General features: G+C 41.3%; 1 protein-coding gene across 1 annotated transcript in view; it reads left to right on the top strand.

The window, feature by feature from the left end:
• The window catches only part of LOC139688066 (homeobox protein EMX1-like), a 144499-nt gene extending 127567 nt beyond the window's left edge, over window positions 1-16932 (top strand). Inside the window, exon 4 of the mRNA XM_071585487.1 lies at window positions 16208-16932. Coding sequence (XP_071441588.1) covers window positions 16208-16519 — 312 coding nt within the window. The 3' untranslated portion in view covers window positions 16520-16932. The remainder of the gene's footprint in view (window positions 1-16207) is intronic.
• Window positions 16933-17150: the final 218 nt, after the last annotated feature.

The raw sequence follows: 17150 nt of genomic DNA, 5'->3' as shown, positions 1-17150 counted from the left end.
TATATACATGTATAGTTGTGTGTGTGTATAAATCCCAAAGATAATTAATGGAGTCATCCGCTAATATGCATTTAAATGCAATAATTTCAGTGTCAAACTCATTCGCCTTGAATGTATTGATATGTGTGTTTTTATTTATGTATATATATATGTATGTATATGTATATAATATATATATATATATATATATACATACATGGATTAGGTCAATTTATTTGTCGTCATAAGCTCTTTATGCGTCAAATATTTATTGCCTATTTACCTCTGCTTTTCTCTGAGAGAATTGTAATAGGTTCTATTGTTTTACCAAATGTTGCTATTAGCGTCTTTTTCAAAATCAGGAAAACCTATATATTACTGTCACATTCATCAAACATTTACCGAAGAGTACATCCCTTAGTTTGGAACCTTTAAGTTCAAGCTATTCCCTTTTTTGCCATCGAGAGGATTTCGCATTACGTTAAAGCATCATAAATTCCATTATTTGGCTAAATTCTAGCATTGAAATAGAATTTCTGATTGTACTTGTATAAGAGGCATTTTAAAAATTTATTCAAAGAACAATCATATTTCCCCGTTAGTATCTTATAGAAAATCAGGTAATACACTTAACAAATAATTTCTCAATTTTACAGCAAAATGCGACAGCTCCTTCCGCTTACCGCGACGAAAACTCCTGTGAGGCCCATGGCTTTTAAGGGATAACTCAAATTATGACGATCGCTTTTGGAGCTAGTTAATGATTAACAGATCAAATAGAACATGCGGATGACTTCTAATGTAGGCTCGAAGGGAAGGAAAACGGTAGGCACTGATTCGTCTCTTCAAGGGTACAATAGGCTGTGGTCTCTCGATTTGAACAATAAAAAAAGGGCACTACAAGGTGTTCACCGCCGGACCCTTCCTTCGGAACCGTTGCTCAGCGTCTGGTTCATTCCGTGGGCTGAGGGGCTCGACAAAAGGGAGTTTCACATCTCTGACATATGCGCGCTCTTCGACAATGTGGCGTGGGTGGGTTCGAGAACACGGGGTGGATAAGGTTGAGGGTACCTGGCTCATCGAGGAAAGGAAGGGAGGATAGTGGCGGGTTGCCACGGTTGGGGTGGATAAAAACCATCCATATTCCTGGCTGCCGATATGACAGTGAGAGACGGAAAGCCCCGACCATACTCCTTAGGAAAAAGGGGACCAGGGTTTCGCCAATAACGTTTGTCGCGCTATACTCTATATATATATATATATATATATATATATATATATATATATATATATATATATATATATATATATATATATATATATATATATATATCTTTCAGTCGAGATTCATAATCACAGGTGGGAGAATATTTTAACTCATTTTAAAATTATTGAGTTTAGGTTAGCCTTGAAATGAACCATTTCTTATTTTATTCGCATCTCATTTTACTCGAAATCCGAACGGACAGGAAGTAGTTGGATATGGGCGAGTGTATTAACTAAACGAAAACTTTCTCCGGAATAAACTCTTCGGAAAGCGACAATCCGCTGGTTAAAAGGGCGACTCACACCTACGCAAGAGTGGGAAAAATTCTTTCATCATTTCCCCACAAGCACTAAAGCTTTCCCTTTTACGACGCCAAATTTGTCCCCACTTATGTGATATTTAGCTGGTTTATGGCGCCCATTGAGGGCACGTCTAACGCCAATTATAACTGACTGAGTTGGCAACGTTGCGGCAAATTCCTCCCTCTCCCATTCAACCTTCATGGGAGAGGGGTTCTCCTTCCGGGCGTGGGTGGGTGGGCGAGAGGCGGGGACGATAAAGGTGAGGAGGGCGGCGGAGGTACGGGGGGGGGAAGATTGTGCGAGGGCGCGGGTGGCTAGGAAGTAAGTTTGGTTGGCTGAAAGGGGTGTTGTCAGGGGTTGATGGCGGGTGCAGGGGGGAGGTGTTAACCCTTCCGCCCCTCGGGGAAGAGGAGGGTGGGGGGGGATTAACAAGGGCGCGAAGCAGGGTGAGGCAGGCGCATGAGGGACGCGGGGGCAATTGGCCATTAAAAAGCGTCCACGCCGAGCACTCTATTGGCTGTTATTTCTTCTCTCCCTCGCCCCTTGGGCCTCTCGTCTCTCCACACTCTCTGCAAACTAACCAGCTCGTCCCCCATCCCCTGTTCACCCCGCCCCCGATGCACACCCCTTGGAGGGTGGAGAGGGAGGGAAAGAGGGGGGGAGGGGAAGCAGGGAGGGAAATTGCCCCCAACGGGACGCCCAGGCAAGATCTGCTCAAATACACGCTCGTCGTCAGTCGAGCGTTTTTATGGCGATCCGAAGCGAAAGCAATCGCCTTATCTGCTACGGGGGATCATTGGCCGATCATGAGGCAAAAGAAGGGAAGCCATAAGGGGTCACAATTATCCCTCCGCTTCCCCTCCCCCGACCTCAATCCTCCTCGCCCCTCTTTCGTTCCCACAGCAACCTAAATCCCATCAGACCCTCCATCATTACCTCCACACCACTACCACCACCACTCACTTAGTTTTCGACACCACCCCATTCAACCCCGTCTCTCACCCACCAATCACCACCAATCCCATTCCAATCCCCCTCCTTCCATTTCCAACCTCCGGTCCTCCCCTCACCATTCCTCTAAGTCCCCTCCTTGCACCCGATTCCCCCTCTCTCTCACCCGTTTAAATCGAATCCCAAATGCCACCCCGTTTCCCCACCCACTCCCCCCGCTCACCCCTCCTTCCTTTCCTCCCTCACCCTCCACGTCTTCTCATTCATTTTCCTTACAAACGACCCCCGCACCAGTCATTGCATTCGCCGGATGGGAACCGGATGCCCTCGGACCCTCGCCGATCGCCTCCTCCCGACTCTCCCCCTCCCTTAAACTCCCCCCTCGACTTCCCTCTTCCCTCTCTTACCCTAAGCCCTCCTTGTGTACACAAGAAAGCTAGCCGTGGTCCTTAAAAGAATTCCTCGACCCCCACCTCAACTGCCTTAACCACCGTCCCTTCTAACAGGCGATGCAAATTCATTGATTTCCTCTAAAGATTAAGAAACCTTCCTCAAAGTCGTTCAGTGAAATCCTTCCCTCCACCCGATGATTAGCACTTGAATCGAAGCCGACCTCTCTCCCACTCTACACTCCCTTCCTCTCGCCCCTCCCACCTCCGGGAGCTTTAGTTCCTGAGGAGCTAATTTGAATAGACATTGCTTAATTTAAATAAAGCGGACCTCGTTTTGAATGGGCTCCAGAGGTGGGGTGTCCAAAATCTTTTACTCAACAAGGGAAGATGATATGGGCACATATGCGTGTACCGGGACCTTTAGGAATCGATGTTTCGTGTATACTTATGCCTATACATATGCGCCGAAGGAGGATAATGAGTTGTAAATTGGATCGGTTTAAGACGACGGCGATGGACGGGGATTTGCGTGATATGGTCCCCGTGCGTGCGTGATAAGCGGAGTGAGTTGGTTTGAGGTGGGAGTGGGAGGATCGATGGGGTTTAGGGGGGGAATCGGAGGAGATGGAAAATACAGGGGGTGGGGCGGAAGAGGGAAGCACCGGAGGATGGATGGAGCATCCTCCTTCCAAGATCCGGTGCGGTCCAGTTGCTGGCGCCACAACGGTCGCTCAAACGATTGCGTCGAGGTTGGCTTGCTTCGCCGTTTCTTGTATTCCACTCTCATACGCGACAGCCGACAAATCGGCTCCTGTGAAACCTGGCATTGGGCTTTTGGTCTTGACACGGTGATGTCGTTGTCAACATTCCCATGTTAACACTTCAGATTCGCATTTATATTTCGACGCGGTCTTCAATCTCGACCCAAAATTTAGGTCGGCTGAGGAAACATCATCGCCATCAACGATACAATTACGGTAGTTCACATATTGTATAGGTATTTCCCCAGAAATCCAGCATAATACTGCCTATGACACTTTTAGCTAATTACAGGATTACAAAATAGTATCAAAACATTGATATAATGCATACCCATTCAATAAATTGCAACCTCTTTAAGAGTTCTGTCTCAGGAATTTTTCTTCTTTTCTTTCCTCCGTGAGGAAATCGATATATATTGATAAATCGGTGATGGTGGTAGGTCACACATCATGTGAAAATGCAATAGTCATTGCTTTTCTTTGTTAAGTTCAACATATTCAGGCTTGAGGTCGTGGAAGTTCATCATAATGAAATAAGGACAATTTGCACTTTTCCACAGTTTATTTGACGTACGACGCGTTTCAACTCACAGAGTCATCGTCTTGTACCTGATGATGACTCTGTGAGTTGAAAAACTGTGGAAAAGTGCTTTTCTTTGTATTCCTCTCTGCTTATGAGTGAATGAGAGACGAAAAATATTATGATTAAATAGCAAAAGATTTAATGAGGACGTGTAGGGCGACTACAGAGGAAAATTAGTGCTAACAACCCTTGAACTAACACGACTGAGCTCACCTCATGACCTCATAGAAACTATTGTGTTGACATACCCATTAGTATGAAATCATTGTATTGCATTTTCCATGAAAGCATTTCTTTTAAGCTTTGTGTGATTTATAAAATAACTAATTAGGACGTTGGCAAATAATTTACCAATATAATGGTAAAAAAAGTTGTTAATGATCAAAAGGAGGTTAAAGAGCTCGAAGGCTGCAGTTGAAAGAGTTATGATGGTGCTATGATGATCAGAACGGATTGGAAATACTCTGGAAAACAACATTGGATATATTAGTATCATGAGTCTTCTTTGAGAGAATTCTAATCATCAAAGCAGTATTTGGTATTCAGCTTGATTGAGTCAATTTTATAGCGGTCATTCAGGAAAACCATTCCTTCCAGAAATCTTGACAATATTTGATGTATGCGAATAAATATAGTGTAGCCAGCCATTAAAATACGGAGCAAATGGTCAGGAAAATAAAGGGGTCTAATGCGCGGAGGTGTGAAATTTACGCCTTTAATTTACCAGGTGAATTTTGATCGGCTGATAAAAAAGGGAAAGCGATGGAGACCAATTGAATCTGCCTTGCCACCAGGAGGCATTTGGATATGCAACTTCTAGCGCCGCTGGAGACATTTCATTTCCTCCGATCTCGATTGTGAGGCACGGCATCGTATTCGGAAGTAAAAAAAAATTACGGCTAAACAATCATCGCGTATCACGTCACTGATCGGTTCAGCTGAGGTACGAAACAAGGCGTCAGATAGGGAAACCAATTCTTTCCGTATCTAATTGGACGGCCCCAATCTCCGAATATTTATATCGCCTAAAGGAGTAGAGATGGTAGGATTATTGATAGCCTTCGACGGTTCAATAAGTCGAAAATAATCATAATGCGAATACGGTTATTGTATTTTTTCACTCAGAATGTTCAAGATGGTAAAAATAATCTCAAAATCGATTCCCTGATAATAGTAAGTTCATACCGTCGACCCAGTTGGTAATTACCTTCAATTAATACTAAAACAATTTCATCTCCTAATTGGACAACCCATTTCACATCACTATTTTTCCACTTTTTTCATTGGTTTTTACACTTTATTTTAATAAGGTTATATTTTCTGTAATTCAAAATGCCAAGCACAAATCGTCGGTAGAGTTCACCTGCATGTGTGTATCTACATCTACATAATACCCCGCAAGCCGCAGCAAGGGCGTATGGCAGGGGCTGTTAGGTCACCGCCCGTAAAAAGGAAAAAAAACCACATGCAAAATCAACACATACATGCAAAAATATACCTACGGTGGCATTTACATAATTTGTATCTGGGTCCATTGCTCCAATTTTGATTCCAGTTTCCAACCTCCTCCAGTGGAATTACCAATGGTTTCCGGCCCACTGCATATGGCGCGAAAAACGGAATCCTTAATCCTCCTACTGTAATCCAACTGACCAAAGAGAATGCTCAGTTTCTCCATTAAGAATAGGTATCACTTTGATGTTATCTTCGGAAAACAGTGCTCTAGGGAAATTTCTTCTCGAATAGAAAATATGGATACTTTCCTTAAAATAATAAAGTAAAAATGCTTATTCTAAGGATAATTCTATGCATCAAGTCACACAAATCGAATGCTTGAAAGAAGAATCGTTCCCGGAGGTGAAGTGTTTCCATCAATAACTTCGTATAAATCCTGCATTAAGGAAGTTATTTTATTGAAATGTATCAAATAATTTCACTTGTAAATTTCTTGCATGGTGAATTAATTCGCGCTTTTGTCTGTAACAAAAAGTTAGAGTTGAAACGCTTCCTACTAAACTCGGTGAAGCGTTTAATGGTAGTCATTCATTGCCTTAATTTGGGTCCTGATTTTGCGTAAAAATTACAGAAAGTAACAAAGTAACATCTAGGGAATGTATGAACCGGAGGATGGAATATTAGTTTCAGAATTCATTAAAAACGTCCAATAAAAGTCTCTCTAATTGGGACAGCCATAAGATAAACTGATATATAATAATATTGTGATTAGGCCAATCATCACTTAACTCGGAGTTGAGTTCATGGAAAGGGCACCTATACGACGACTTTTGAAATTAAAAGATACTTAATATGCATCTATTCCACTATAATTCAAGCTGGGAGCTAAAATTATCGATGCTCGATCTCCGCTTTTAATTCCTTTAAGGAATATGAACAGCATTAGCGTCGTATCCAACCCTTGGGAGGCGTAATCACTCCCCGTGGCCCCGGAGGAAGTGAAGGAGGTTTGAGTGCCAGTTGATCTGGCCAATTTACGCCGGACACCCCCAGGGGGAGGCGAGGGGGGAGCGATTCAAATTAGAGTCGATTAGGCCAGAAGTGAAAGCGAGCCCCCTTTCAAATCCTTCGCGTGCTTTCCTTGAGAAAACAACCTTTGTTAATTTCCTCGTCAAATGGGGTTAAACGCTGAGCGATATAATTTACACATTCCCCAGCGACGTTTTCAGTTTCATCGTGCTTCATAAGTACCCATCAATTAGATGTGAATTATCATATGAGAACCGCTTTATGGAACAACAAGCGCTGTAATCCGTTATATGAGATATGAGCATGAATTTGAGGGATATATTCATGAGTTGATTGGCAGATCTCCGCGCGACCTGGCATTTGCGGCGGTCAAAATCAACGAGTACATGTATACACAATTTCAATGCAGTCGCGAAAACTATCGTTTCAGCAGTTTTCTTCCTTTACAAAGCACTCACATCACCAGGCCATGAGTTATTTGAGTGAAATGTATAAACCTTTTGATACACAGAACGCTGATCAAGTGATCAAGTGGGGTAAGGGCCTCGGTAGCGTGCTAGATATCGCATATATTGTTGAAATAATTCAAATGGTTCGATTCGACAGATACTAAGGCGATGATATTGGATATTACCTAAATTAGGCTCTTCAAGGTGGCGCGAGATTTATTCCCGTCACTCTGATCGGGAAATTAGGGGTGTGGCAGAAATACCCGGGGAAGAGAGATTAACATCTGTTTTCTTTCTTCTTAACTTCCACTGCGAAATCAATCTCTAGCGTTTCCAGCTGCACCTTTCTGCCAAGGAGTTTGGCGTGCGGTGTCAATTCCTTCACAGCTTCAACTTGAAGTAGAGGAATCACCTGCTTACTCAACCGAATATTTAGCCAGCATACGAAGTGAAACTGACAATCTGAACTTTGGATGAACGAATGCATTAGCCGCAATTCGATGTCCCCTATTTTCGCAATATTTTATTGTAATTGAATTGATTGAAAACTAATCAAAGCGATATAAATATGCATGGTTGGTTACAAAATGCCACTTATTAGCTATGACATATTCGGTTGGCGAGTTTTCCCATCATACATATATTCTCAGTTTCAATTTCACGTTCGTGAAATGTGCTAATACTGACCAATGTTTTTGCCAACATATAATTGAAAAATAAAAAAATAAGCATGAATAACGTATTCATTTTTCAATACATTTGTCGCAAGACAGCGTTAGGGGCAATGACACTCTTTCATTAAAAAATGGTAGTTAGTAGAGTTCTGCAATGCGTGGTAAAAATAGCAAAATTTGTGGATTTTGAGATCTAAACTGGCTGTAGATATTTAATATTCAGGAAATATCACATATTAAAGAACGATATAATGTAGAGAAGTCAATTTTGTATCACGATTTCATTAATCGGAGCCGCGTATTCATCAAAAACTTCCCAGTACCATATACTACAAAAGACATAATTAAACCGAATCGAGCGTACTTGCACAATTATGTACACACAGGGAATAATGAAATTTGAAATAAGTATTTCATATTTTTAATAAACATTTTTACTAAAATGATATATATATATATATATATATATATATATATATATATATATATATATATATATACATATACATACACACATTTAACCTGATGTTGTCTCTTAGCGTCGGATATAGGTTTCCATTGGATGAAGATGTCGCTCACAGAATAGCTGCTTGCGGACAAGATTCAGCGCTGGAATGAGAAAGTATTTACAGTGCGAGCGAGTCGTCCGTTAGCGAGATCGAGAGCTCCCGGCTGGCGAGCCGTCTTCTTCCGCCAAGGCCGCCAGGCGATAGACCCGTGCCTCGCGAAACACCAACTGCACCAAGGAGAAACCAACGACGGCATTTTAGGGCGTCCGCCATTTTCATTCGAATTCACGCAATCGACTTTGAGAATGGCTTCAGAGTCTTTCAAATGGCTAGAGCTAAATATTACCCTGCCAGCCACCATTGAGGTGTAAATCAGAGGTTTTCAATAGTGCGCCAGAATTAAGGAACATTTGTGATCTGCTCACGTAGGCTGTAAGTGAATTCCTGTCATTTTCACTCCTGAAGAAGAGTTCGCAGAATATTAACGAAAGTAGTGATATTGGCTAAAGACTGCATTGCATGAAAGAACTGCAATGATGTTTAGTGAAAACAAGATGTCGTAAGCGAGTAGGTACTTTATTCTGCAGTCAATGAACGTGTTTTAGAGTGGTATTTGTTGATTCTACAAATCTAAGGACAAAGAACGAGAATCAGGATTCGAATTGATAAATATGCTGTCATCTCAAGATAGGTGACAACTAGCGTTAAAATGTAATTTATAATAATACAGATGCATACCTTAAATGCCATTTATTTTGAAACTGAAGCATTTCAAGATAAAAATAATATTTTGACCTAATGGCGGTCGGAATTAGTCGAAATTGCTACATAATAATAAATAGCATTAATATTGATGAATAAATACAACTTTGTAAAACTAATAGTTAGAATGAAGAAATGAAAAATAATCAATTATAAAGTCACTGTAATCGGTTCTATTGCACAAGTTCATGTACATCTAAGTAATACTCTGCAAATCCGAAAGAAAGCTCTCACATGCAACAATATTCAATAACAATAAGTTTATTTAAATCTTGCAGTAGAACTGTTGAAAATATGGTTCTTTTAAATAAAAAGAATAACAAATTGGAAGAAACATGCAGGATAATGTCAAATAGATACGCTACCAATTATAATTATCAATATAATAACAATGGTTAAATAATATCTGAATAATTGGTCCATAGAGGGCTTCTACGAGGATGAGTTTTCCTATCGTATTAAATTCAAGCATAAGATATTTGAAAATTGCGTAAACTTTTATAAAAATAATAAATTACAAACTGATTTAGGTTCAATTCCCGTATTCAACTTCGACGTTTATTGCAAGATTAAAATGCAGTGGGGAAGTTTAATCAAGCTTCCCGATTTTTTACCTCCTCCATTACCTTCTCTATCTATACCAAATCCTTTTAAAAATCTCAATCTCTTCCAGAATATGCCGTCGAAATATTGAAGTATCTTGGCTAGAAATAACCATGCCGTATCTAAAATTTGGGTAAGGGATGAACTTTTAGTAAGTGAATGGTCCCTACCCTGCACACAATCTGGAGCCCATATCAAGATGCTCGTGGGGAAACTGTTAAATAAAAGTGTTCATTACAAGAAACTTGCACAAACCTTATCTGCTCGTGTAGGTTATAGTTCCCTCAGATTTGAAAATGGCAATCCATTTTTGAAAGGTATTTGCAATCAACTTGCTAATTGTTAAATATCATTGGGGCATATAAGGAAACGTAGAAGAATACGTGAAGTGAAACTCAATGGTCAACACTCCTAAATACATGCCCGCGCATGCGACGGCTGACTGTGAGTGAATTTGATGAAAGTGGGTATGTTTATCTCCGGTTGATGGCACTAGTCTTTCCTGTTCCATTCATAAATATTTGTTAAATATCAATGGAATTTTGTTTTGTGGCATAATTTTGATTTGATGTTTCATAAATTTTAACCAATAGCAGCTTGGTTTAAAAATCGATGAATACCATTAATTAGGTGCGTCTTTCATTAGGACATTTAAAAACAGCCTATAACCAGTAATTTTGTATTTTAATTGTAGTAAGTAGCCATTTATGTTTAACAAAATTTCACTTATTCATTTGAATGAGTCATTTCAAATATGATTTCCCTTCGACCCAATGGCTACTGCATGTCGATAAAGCCTCTGAAATAGATATTTGCTATGAATATGTGTGCGTGTGTGTGTATATATATATATATATATATATATATATATATATATATATATATATATATATATATATATATATATATATATGTATAACGATTGTACGGAAAAACTCACACGAGCGGCACAATAATGGACTGACAGAATATAACACAAATAGAATAGAATAGCAACATTTAAAAGGACACTCACACGGATAATGGTTCGAGCTTTCGGCCCTCTCAGAGGCCTTCTTCAAGAGAGACTCAAGGCCTCTGAGAGGGCCGAAAGCTCGAACCATTATCCGTGTGACAGTCCTTTTAAATGTTGCTATTCTATTCTATTTGTGTTATATTGTGTCAGCCCATTATATATATATATATAATTATATATATATATATATATATATATATATATATATATATATATATGTGTGTGTTTGTATGTATGTGTGTGTGTGAGTGTGTGTGTATAAGGTCGCGGCAGTCCAGTAGAGGTTTGGGTAGAGCATTGGGCTAATGACCGGAAGGCCCGGGTTCGATTCCCGGGCAAGCCTCTCTGGGCACCCTCAGCTCCACCCAGGCTCTGTTATTGTTCGGGTACCAGATCTTCCTGGGAAACCATAACCGGCACAGGGAAAGGAACTGGCCCCCCTACCCTGATGTGTGAATTTCACATACCGTCGGGCTTCGTACTGGGTGAACTCTACCATCACCTCCCAAACCGACCTTCGAAATACTTGTTTTATGATTTTTGCACGCGCATTTTAGGAGCAGTTTGATGAAGCAAAATTTTGAACATTTCCCTATTAAAATCGAAAAAAGGTGATTTTTGAAGTATATAAGTGCATAAGTTTAAGAAATGTCTTCAATTTAAATCGAAATCTATGTAAAAATAATAGATTTGGTGCTCATCGTACCACCTTCGTAAACTGGCCTCTTGGTAAGCCTGAGTGACTGATTTAGCCGAGGTAAACACCGCTCCTTTTTTCTGATTACAGAAGGAATGACCAGCTACTACAGACTACTAAATATTTTCTGATCCATAACCTTATCCTTTGCAAACAGGTTTACACCCCTCCCGGCAAAAGGAAAACACGTCGACTGGTTTTAAAATGTGGCGGCATTGGTGATGGCACGGTCACTTCTGTTTCTCTTCTTGAGATGTTGTTGGATATGTTACCCATTTGATTAATGCTCTTTTTAAACGAAATGCGCAAATATAATTGCCATAGTAAGGGATGTTAAGTCCCTTAAGCAATCGGCTGCGTTCGATTGCCATGTGCAAATGTGCAGGAATGAGTCTCTAGCGACGGCGTTTACCGCTACCGTGGTTAACGTTAAGTAATGTGCCATAATGACCTTCACTTATTAAAAAGTTATTGACATTGCTATGAAGAAGAACCCCCAATTACATTTTACTTGAGAAAGAGTTACCTTTAAAATGAAAATAACCAAGGTGTCCTTATAGCGCATTAGAAGAATAAAACTGAACTAATATGATACGTTAAAATAAGGCGCATTCACGGCTTCACTACCTTATCGAGACCTTTTTTGGACAATTTTGAAATCCACGGGGATGAAGGGAGAGGGAGTTCTGTTTCTCCAACATCTGACCAAATGCTAATCGGGCGACGTGGGCGGGATAAAAATGAATCAAATGAAACCGCTTAGAAGATTTAATTTTTACACCAGGAGTAATCTCACTCGATTTTTCAGACGGCATTCATACTTGTATTTTTTGCGAAGCCACAGGGATGGGAATTATTTTCTTCACTGAGCCTTGACGGATTGTGAGCTGTTACGGACCGTTAAGCACTGATCACAAATACCCAAAACAATACCAGTTTCCATCGCATTCAATTGAAAGGCACGCGACTGCGTGAACCCAATTCATCTCTTCGGATTAAGGTCTGATGCTAAACGAAACGGAGTACGCATTTATGTCCACTCTCCGAAGGGCTTTAAAGGCAGCTAAAAATCTCTCGGCGTTCGGGCGTCCCCCCATACATTTATTTCCAGCGTCAACGGAAATCCCATTCGGCGACGTTTTAATCTTCCGAGGGGGAAGGGAGGGCTCGTCCTCGACACTTGGGGAACACGGCCACGGCGGCGCTGGTGCCGCCGCTCCCAACAACTGGATAATTCAGTTGCATCCACGAAATGTTATGTTTCCGACGCGGAGCCTCGCGCTCTTCCGAGTGGAAGGGAGGGGATTGAGGGAAGGGGTGTAGATTGTGCGGGGGGAGGGGGAAAAGGGGAGGTTGGGGTATATAAAAAGCTCCTTCCTTTGGAGCGACGGTCCCTGCCTAACAACTACGACGGCACGCCTCATCACCGCTCAATGCCTTCTTCGCATCATCCCTCCTCTTCCCCGCTTGGTTAAAAACAGGGGGAACGTGGGGGCTTGGGTGGCGTGGAAATGCGGGTGGCGACGGAAGGGAGAAGTGGATTACGACCCATCCCCACTCTTATCCCACACAAACTCACCATTTTATCCCTCACCTCCCTCTCCCCTCGCCTTGGACTATATCATACACTCCCATTCTCACTGAGGGGGAGAGGAGAGAGGTTTGAATCTCTCTCCTCACTCCATGATTTCAGCGCTAAATGGTTTGTAAATTGAACGGGTTCCGCTTATGATTTGATCGAAAGAGGGGGAAGAGGGGTTATAGGGGGGAAGGGGTGGGCGGGGAGAGGGATGGAGGATTGTAGGTTTTGCGCAAGGGGTTGGGGCCGAGGAAGAGGAGAGAGGGAGGACGGAGGAAGGAGTGGAATGGGCGGGCGCCCAAGGTGGAGGGAGAGAGAGCCGACGCGTTGGGCAGCTCCCTTCTCGGGGTCGGGAGTAAATCATTCGGGGGTCGGGCCGTCAGGGGCGGATGCGAGTGCAAATTGGCCGTCGCTTCATCGAGGGAAACTCGCATATAATGGATGGGAATAATACGATGCTTTAATCTTAACATTAGCTCTAGAACCCTCCGTAGGGAAATTTTTTTCATGCTTTTCATCTTTTACTTTCTACGGGGGGAATCTTTCTGCTATTGGACGTTGGTCTCTAGAGGGTTTATAAAGTGGCGGAATAAAGGGGGTATGAGCACTCCAGGGCACGCAAAATGGAGGAGATGCCGAATATGGGCGACAACAATGGCTAGCCTTCCTGTCGAGTGCCATTAAGTCTTATGAGGCATGTCCTAGGCGGCCGCATGGCGAAAGGGGATGAAGTGCGTTCCATGTTTCCATCCCACGCACTCATCGTGGTCGATGGTGCACCATGCTCGAATCCGTGCACATGCGAGTGGTTTTCCAAGTGCGTTCGGTTTGGCGAGATACTACGGGCAAGGGAGGTGAGGAAATACACGGGAAATGTTTTATTTTTACCTTAAGTCCCAATGCTTACGGTGTGCGAACAGAAACTCGGAGATTGGCGACGCAGCGGATAGTCGCTTAGTCGGGAACCATGAACCATTGGAAGGGGATGCTTTCAGAGTAAGCAAATGGACATTGGGAAGGTGGAAAGGAACTTGGGGGAAGGAGAGATTGGAAGCATGCTTTTGTTGCCCGGGACCGCTCCCAACGGTGAGCAGCTCCGCAGTCACGCACGAGCGGATGAAACTCTTTGAGATGTTCGGGGAGGGAAAGAGGGTATGTTAAGTGAGAGAGATTCTCGTTCCGCCCCGTGATCGATGCAAAAGATCTTTCAACCGTGGACTGCTTGAATCGCCCTCTTTGTCCATTTCGATCTCCCAACCCACAGTCGAGTTCTTCGATGAACGGTAACCACCGTCATGTCTTCCTCCGAGTCGGTATTCCATGCGATTGAAGCGACATCTGACGAAAATTACCAAATAGGGGCCGAGTGCTGATGGAGATAGAGGCGAACAAGATGGATTCAAACGAATGACACTTGCATAATTTTTCAAGTTAGAAATGTCTAGTATAAAATATCCACTAAATGCAATTCATGGTATCGTATTCCGACGAGAGAATAGAGGAGCTACGGTTATGTTGTCAGTAGATTCTCTAAGCTTAGATTGAGCTCCCTCTGAAACTAATACAGCCCCATATGGAGTTAAGACTTTAATTTTGCCAGGTTTTCTTATAAAATTTCTCATTCCGTTCATTTAAAACTATTAAATTATTTTCAAATAAGTGTTTACGTATGCGAAATGTGGCTGACCATGGCGAAACAAAGTTACTGCAATGCCACACAATACTTGAAATTCCAACTTCTCGTAAATTGATCTCGATCAAATGTATCCTTATTCTTCTTCACCATTTAATTTTCAATTTTACATTAACTTAATAGGATTTTCTAAATTTTTGGTATACCAGTAATTGAAAGGTCACTCTGTTTTAGGTATGTTGAACAAAATTCTATGAGTATTAGCATTTCATAATATCTCAGTTATTATCTTCAAAGCATTTTCTCTCACATTACGGTTTCCCCTGACTTCCTTAAAAAGAGAATGGACTTTTACAATGGGATTAGTACGTTTGCGAGAGTATTTGTAAATACACTCGATGTGGTGGAAATGTTGACGAGCTGCATACAATGAGCTGTTATATCTAGGTAGGGAAATGATTTACAAATAAGGATCCCCCACAGATCTTCCGATTTGCAAGTGTTGGACCAATGGGAATTACCGGCGTGACTGCATTTTTTTGCGGCGGTTTTTTTGTAATTGACCTTCGAAATAAAGATTCGGATATTTATCGTTGATTTTCCTTTCGTAATATATTGCAACTAGATTTCTGTAGCTAAAAGGAAGCATGGATCACGAAAGGAAACGTTAAATATATGCCTTACTTTGAAAAGATCATATTTGTAGTGACGTATTAATGTTACAAATCAAAAATAATCAACCTATTGTAGCAGTAACTTTTCCTGGATAAATAAGGTGCATACTGCTTGAGAGAATGCAGAGAAAGATATGGATGAAATGAAGGTTAAAGTCCCGTGTCTTAGCTCATTGCTGTATCATGCCATTCTGTAAGCTAACTCTAATGAAAAAAATGAGTCGAATAAAATATTTGTAGGTAATTGATATGCTGGAAATAAAATAACTTAGCATACTTTTCCCATGTAATTTACAGCTGCTATTTCAAGCTTTGTAATCAAATATAATAAAAAAAATACTTCAAATAAAAAAACTTTTAAAGAAAAATTTTCTACGCTAAATTAATGTATTAGAAATGAAAGATATTGAAATTGTAAACAATCATATTTGAATTACCTTAAAGATCAATTTAAAAGCATTTCAATGAGATAGCGAATATAAGATAGCAAATATATAAAGCAACTAAATACGCGTAATTACGTGTATTACTTAGCGATATAATCAGATACAGATAAACAGCGCCAGTTGGCGCACAAATCCCCATATACCATGCAAATACGTTCTTGATATCATATTAAGTGGAATAAATTTTGTATCAAAATAAGGGGTTAAGCGTCTAAAATGCGACTCTCGAGTCTCGTACATTGTAATATCCCTAAATATCAACTAATAAAGATATAAAGTTAAAGTGAAATGTTAAATGGAGAGTATCTTACATACTTTCAGGGAGAGTATATTTCATCGCCTTATCGTTTTATCAATGAAATAATCCATTTCAAGTATTTTATGAAAAGATGCGATTTGACCTGTAATCTTCCACTTGATTAAAAATACCTTTAATTTATGTTTTAGGTCAAAGTCTGGTTCCAAAACCGTCGAACGAAGCACAAGAGGATGCAACAGGAGGAGGAGGCCAAGGCAGCGGCGGCGGCCGCGGCTGCCTCGTCCTCGTCGGCGGCCAACGGCAGCGGCAACCAAGGAAGTAAGTCCCACCACGTGGCCAAATGGAAGCAGGAGACGGGAGCTCATGGAGGAGCAAGCGAAGGCGATGTCGGGACAAGGCGGTCCGTGGACTCAGGAGGCGGCGGCCGTTTGATGCCGGAATCTGCGCCAGAGGACGACGACGACGACGACGCAAGCTGCTCCTCGGGTTCGGACGTGTGAAGAGACCCTTTTTCTGGCTGTACCGACCGGCTCGCAACGAACAGCCTGACCCTATCCCCTCCAATGCGTGCAAATGAACGCAGGAGTAGAATATTCGCGTGAATTGCATGCTTGGCCGAACAACTCACGCGGAGATTTCAACGGCCGAATTCAGTACTGGAGATTTCACCGACCGATGAGTAAGACTCTGGGAGTGGACTTAAGTCTCCAATCAAAACTGTGCTAATAGTTTGAAGTTTTTCCACAGTATGTAAGGATTCCTTATGTGAAAGCAATACGTTAAGTACAATGTGTGTGATGTGTTGTGAGTCGGAAATTTTCGTAAGACGGGCGACAGACCGAAGTGAAGTATAAAAATTAACGGGTTGATAAACATCAATGAATTTTCCAGTGAGCCCGAACGAATTTCTAAAGTGGACAAGATTTTTCTTATCTGTGTCAAATTGTGAATTTCGGCATACATTTCGAATGTTTAATTACATGTATATATGATTGTATCCAGTGGAATACTAATTTATGAGTCAATCTTAATATTTATCTTTTTCATTTCACACTATCAAGAACTTGGACGATGACAAATATTACACAACAGAAAAATAGCAATTAATTGGTCAAGTTTGTCTCGGCTACT

This window comes from Hetaerina americana, unplaced genomic scaffold (assembly GCF_022747635.1).
Source record: "Hetaerina americana unplaced genomic scaffold, ioHetAmer1.1.p SCAF_2, whole genome shotgun sequence".
Classification (NCBI taxonomy): Eukaryota; Metazoa; Arthropoda; class Insecta; order Odonata; family Calopterygidae; genus Hetaerina; species Hetaerina americana.
The sequence above is the reverse complement of the archived record's forward strand: the minus strand, read 5'-3'. Positions and strand labels throughout refer to the sequence as shown.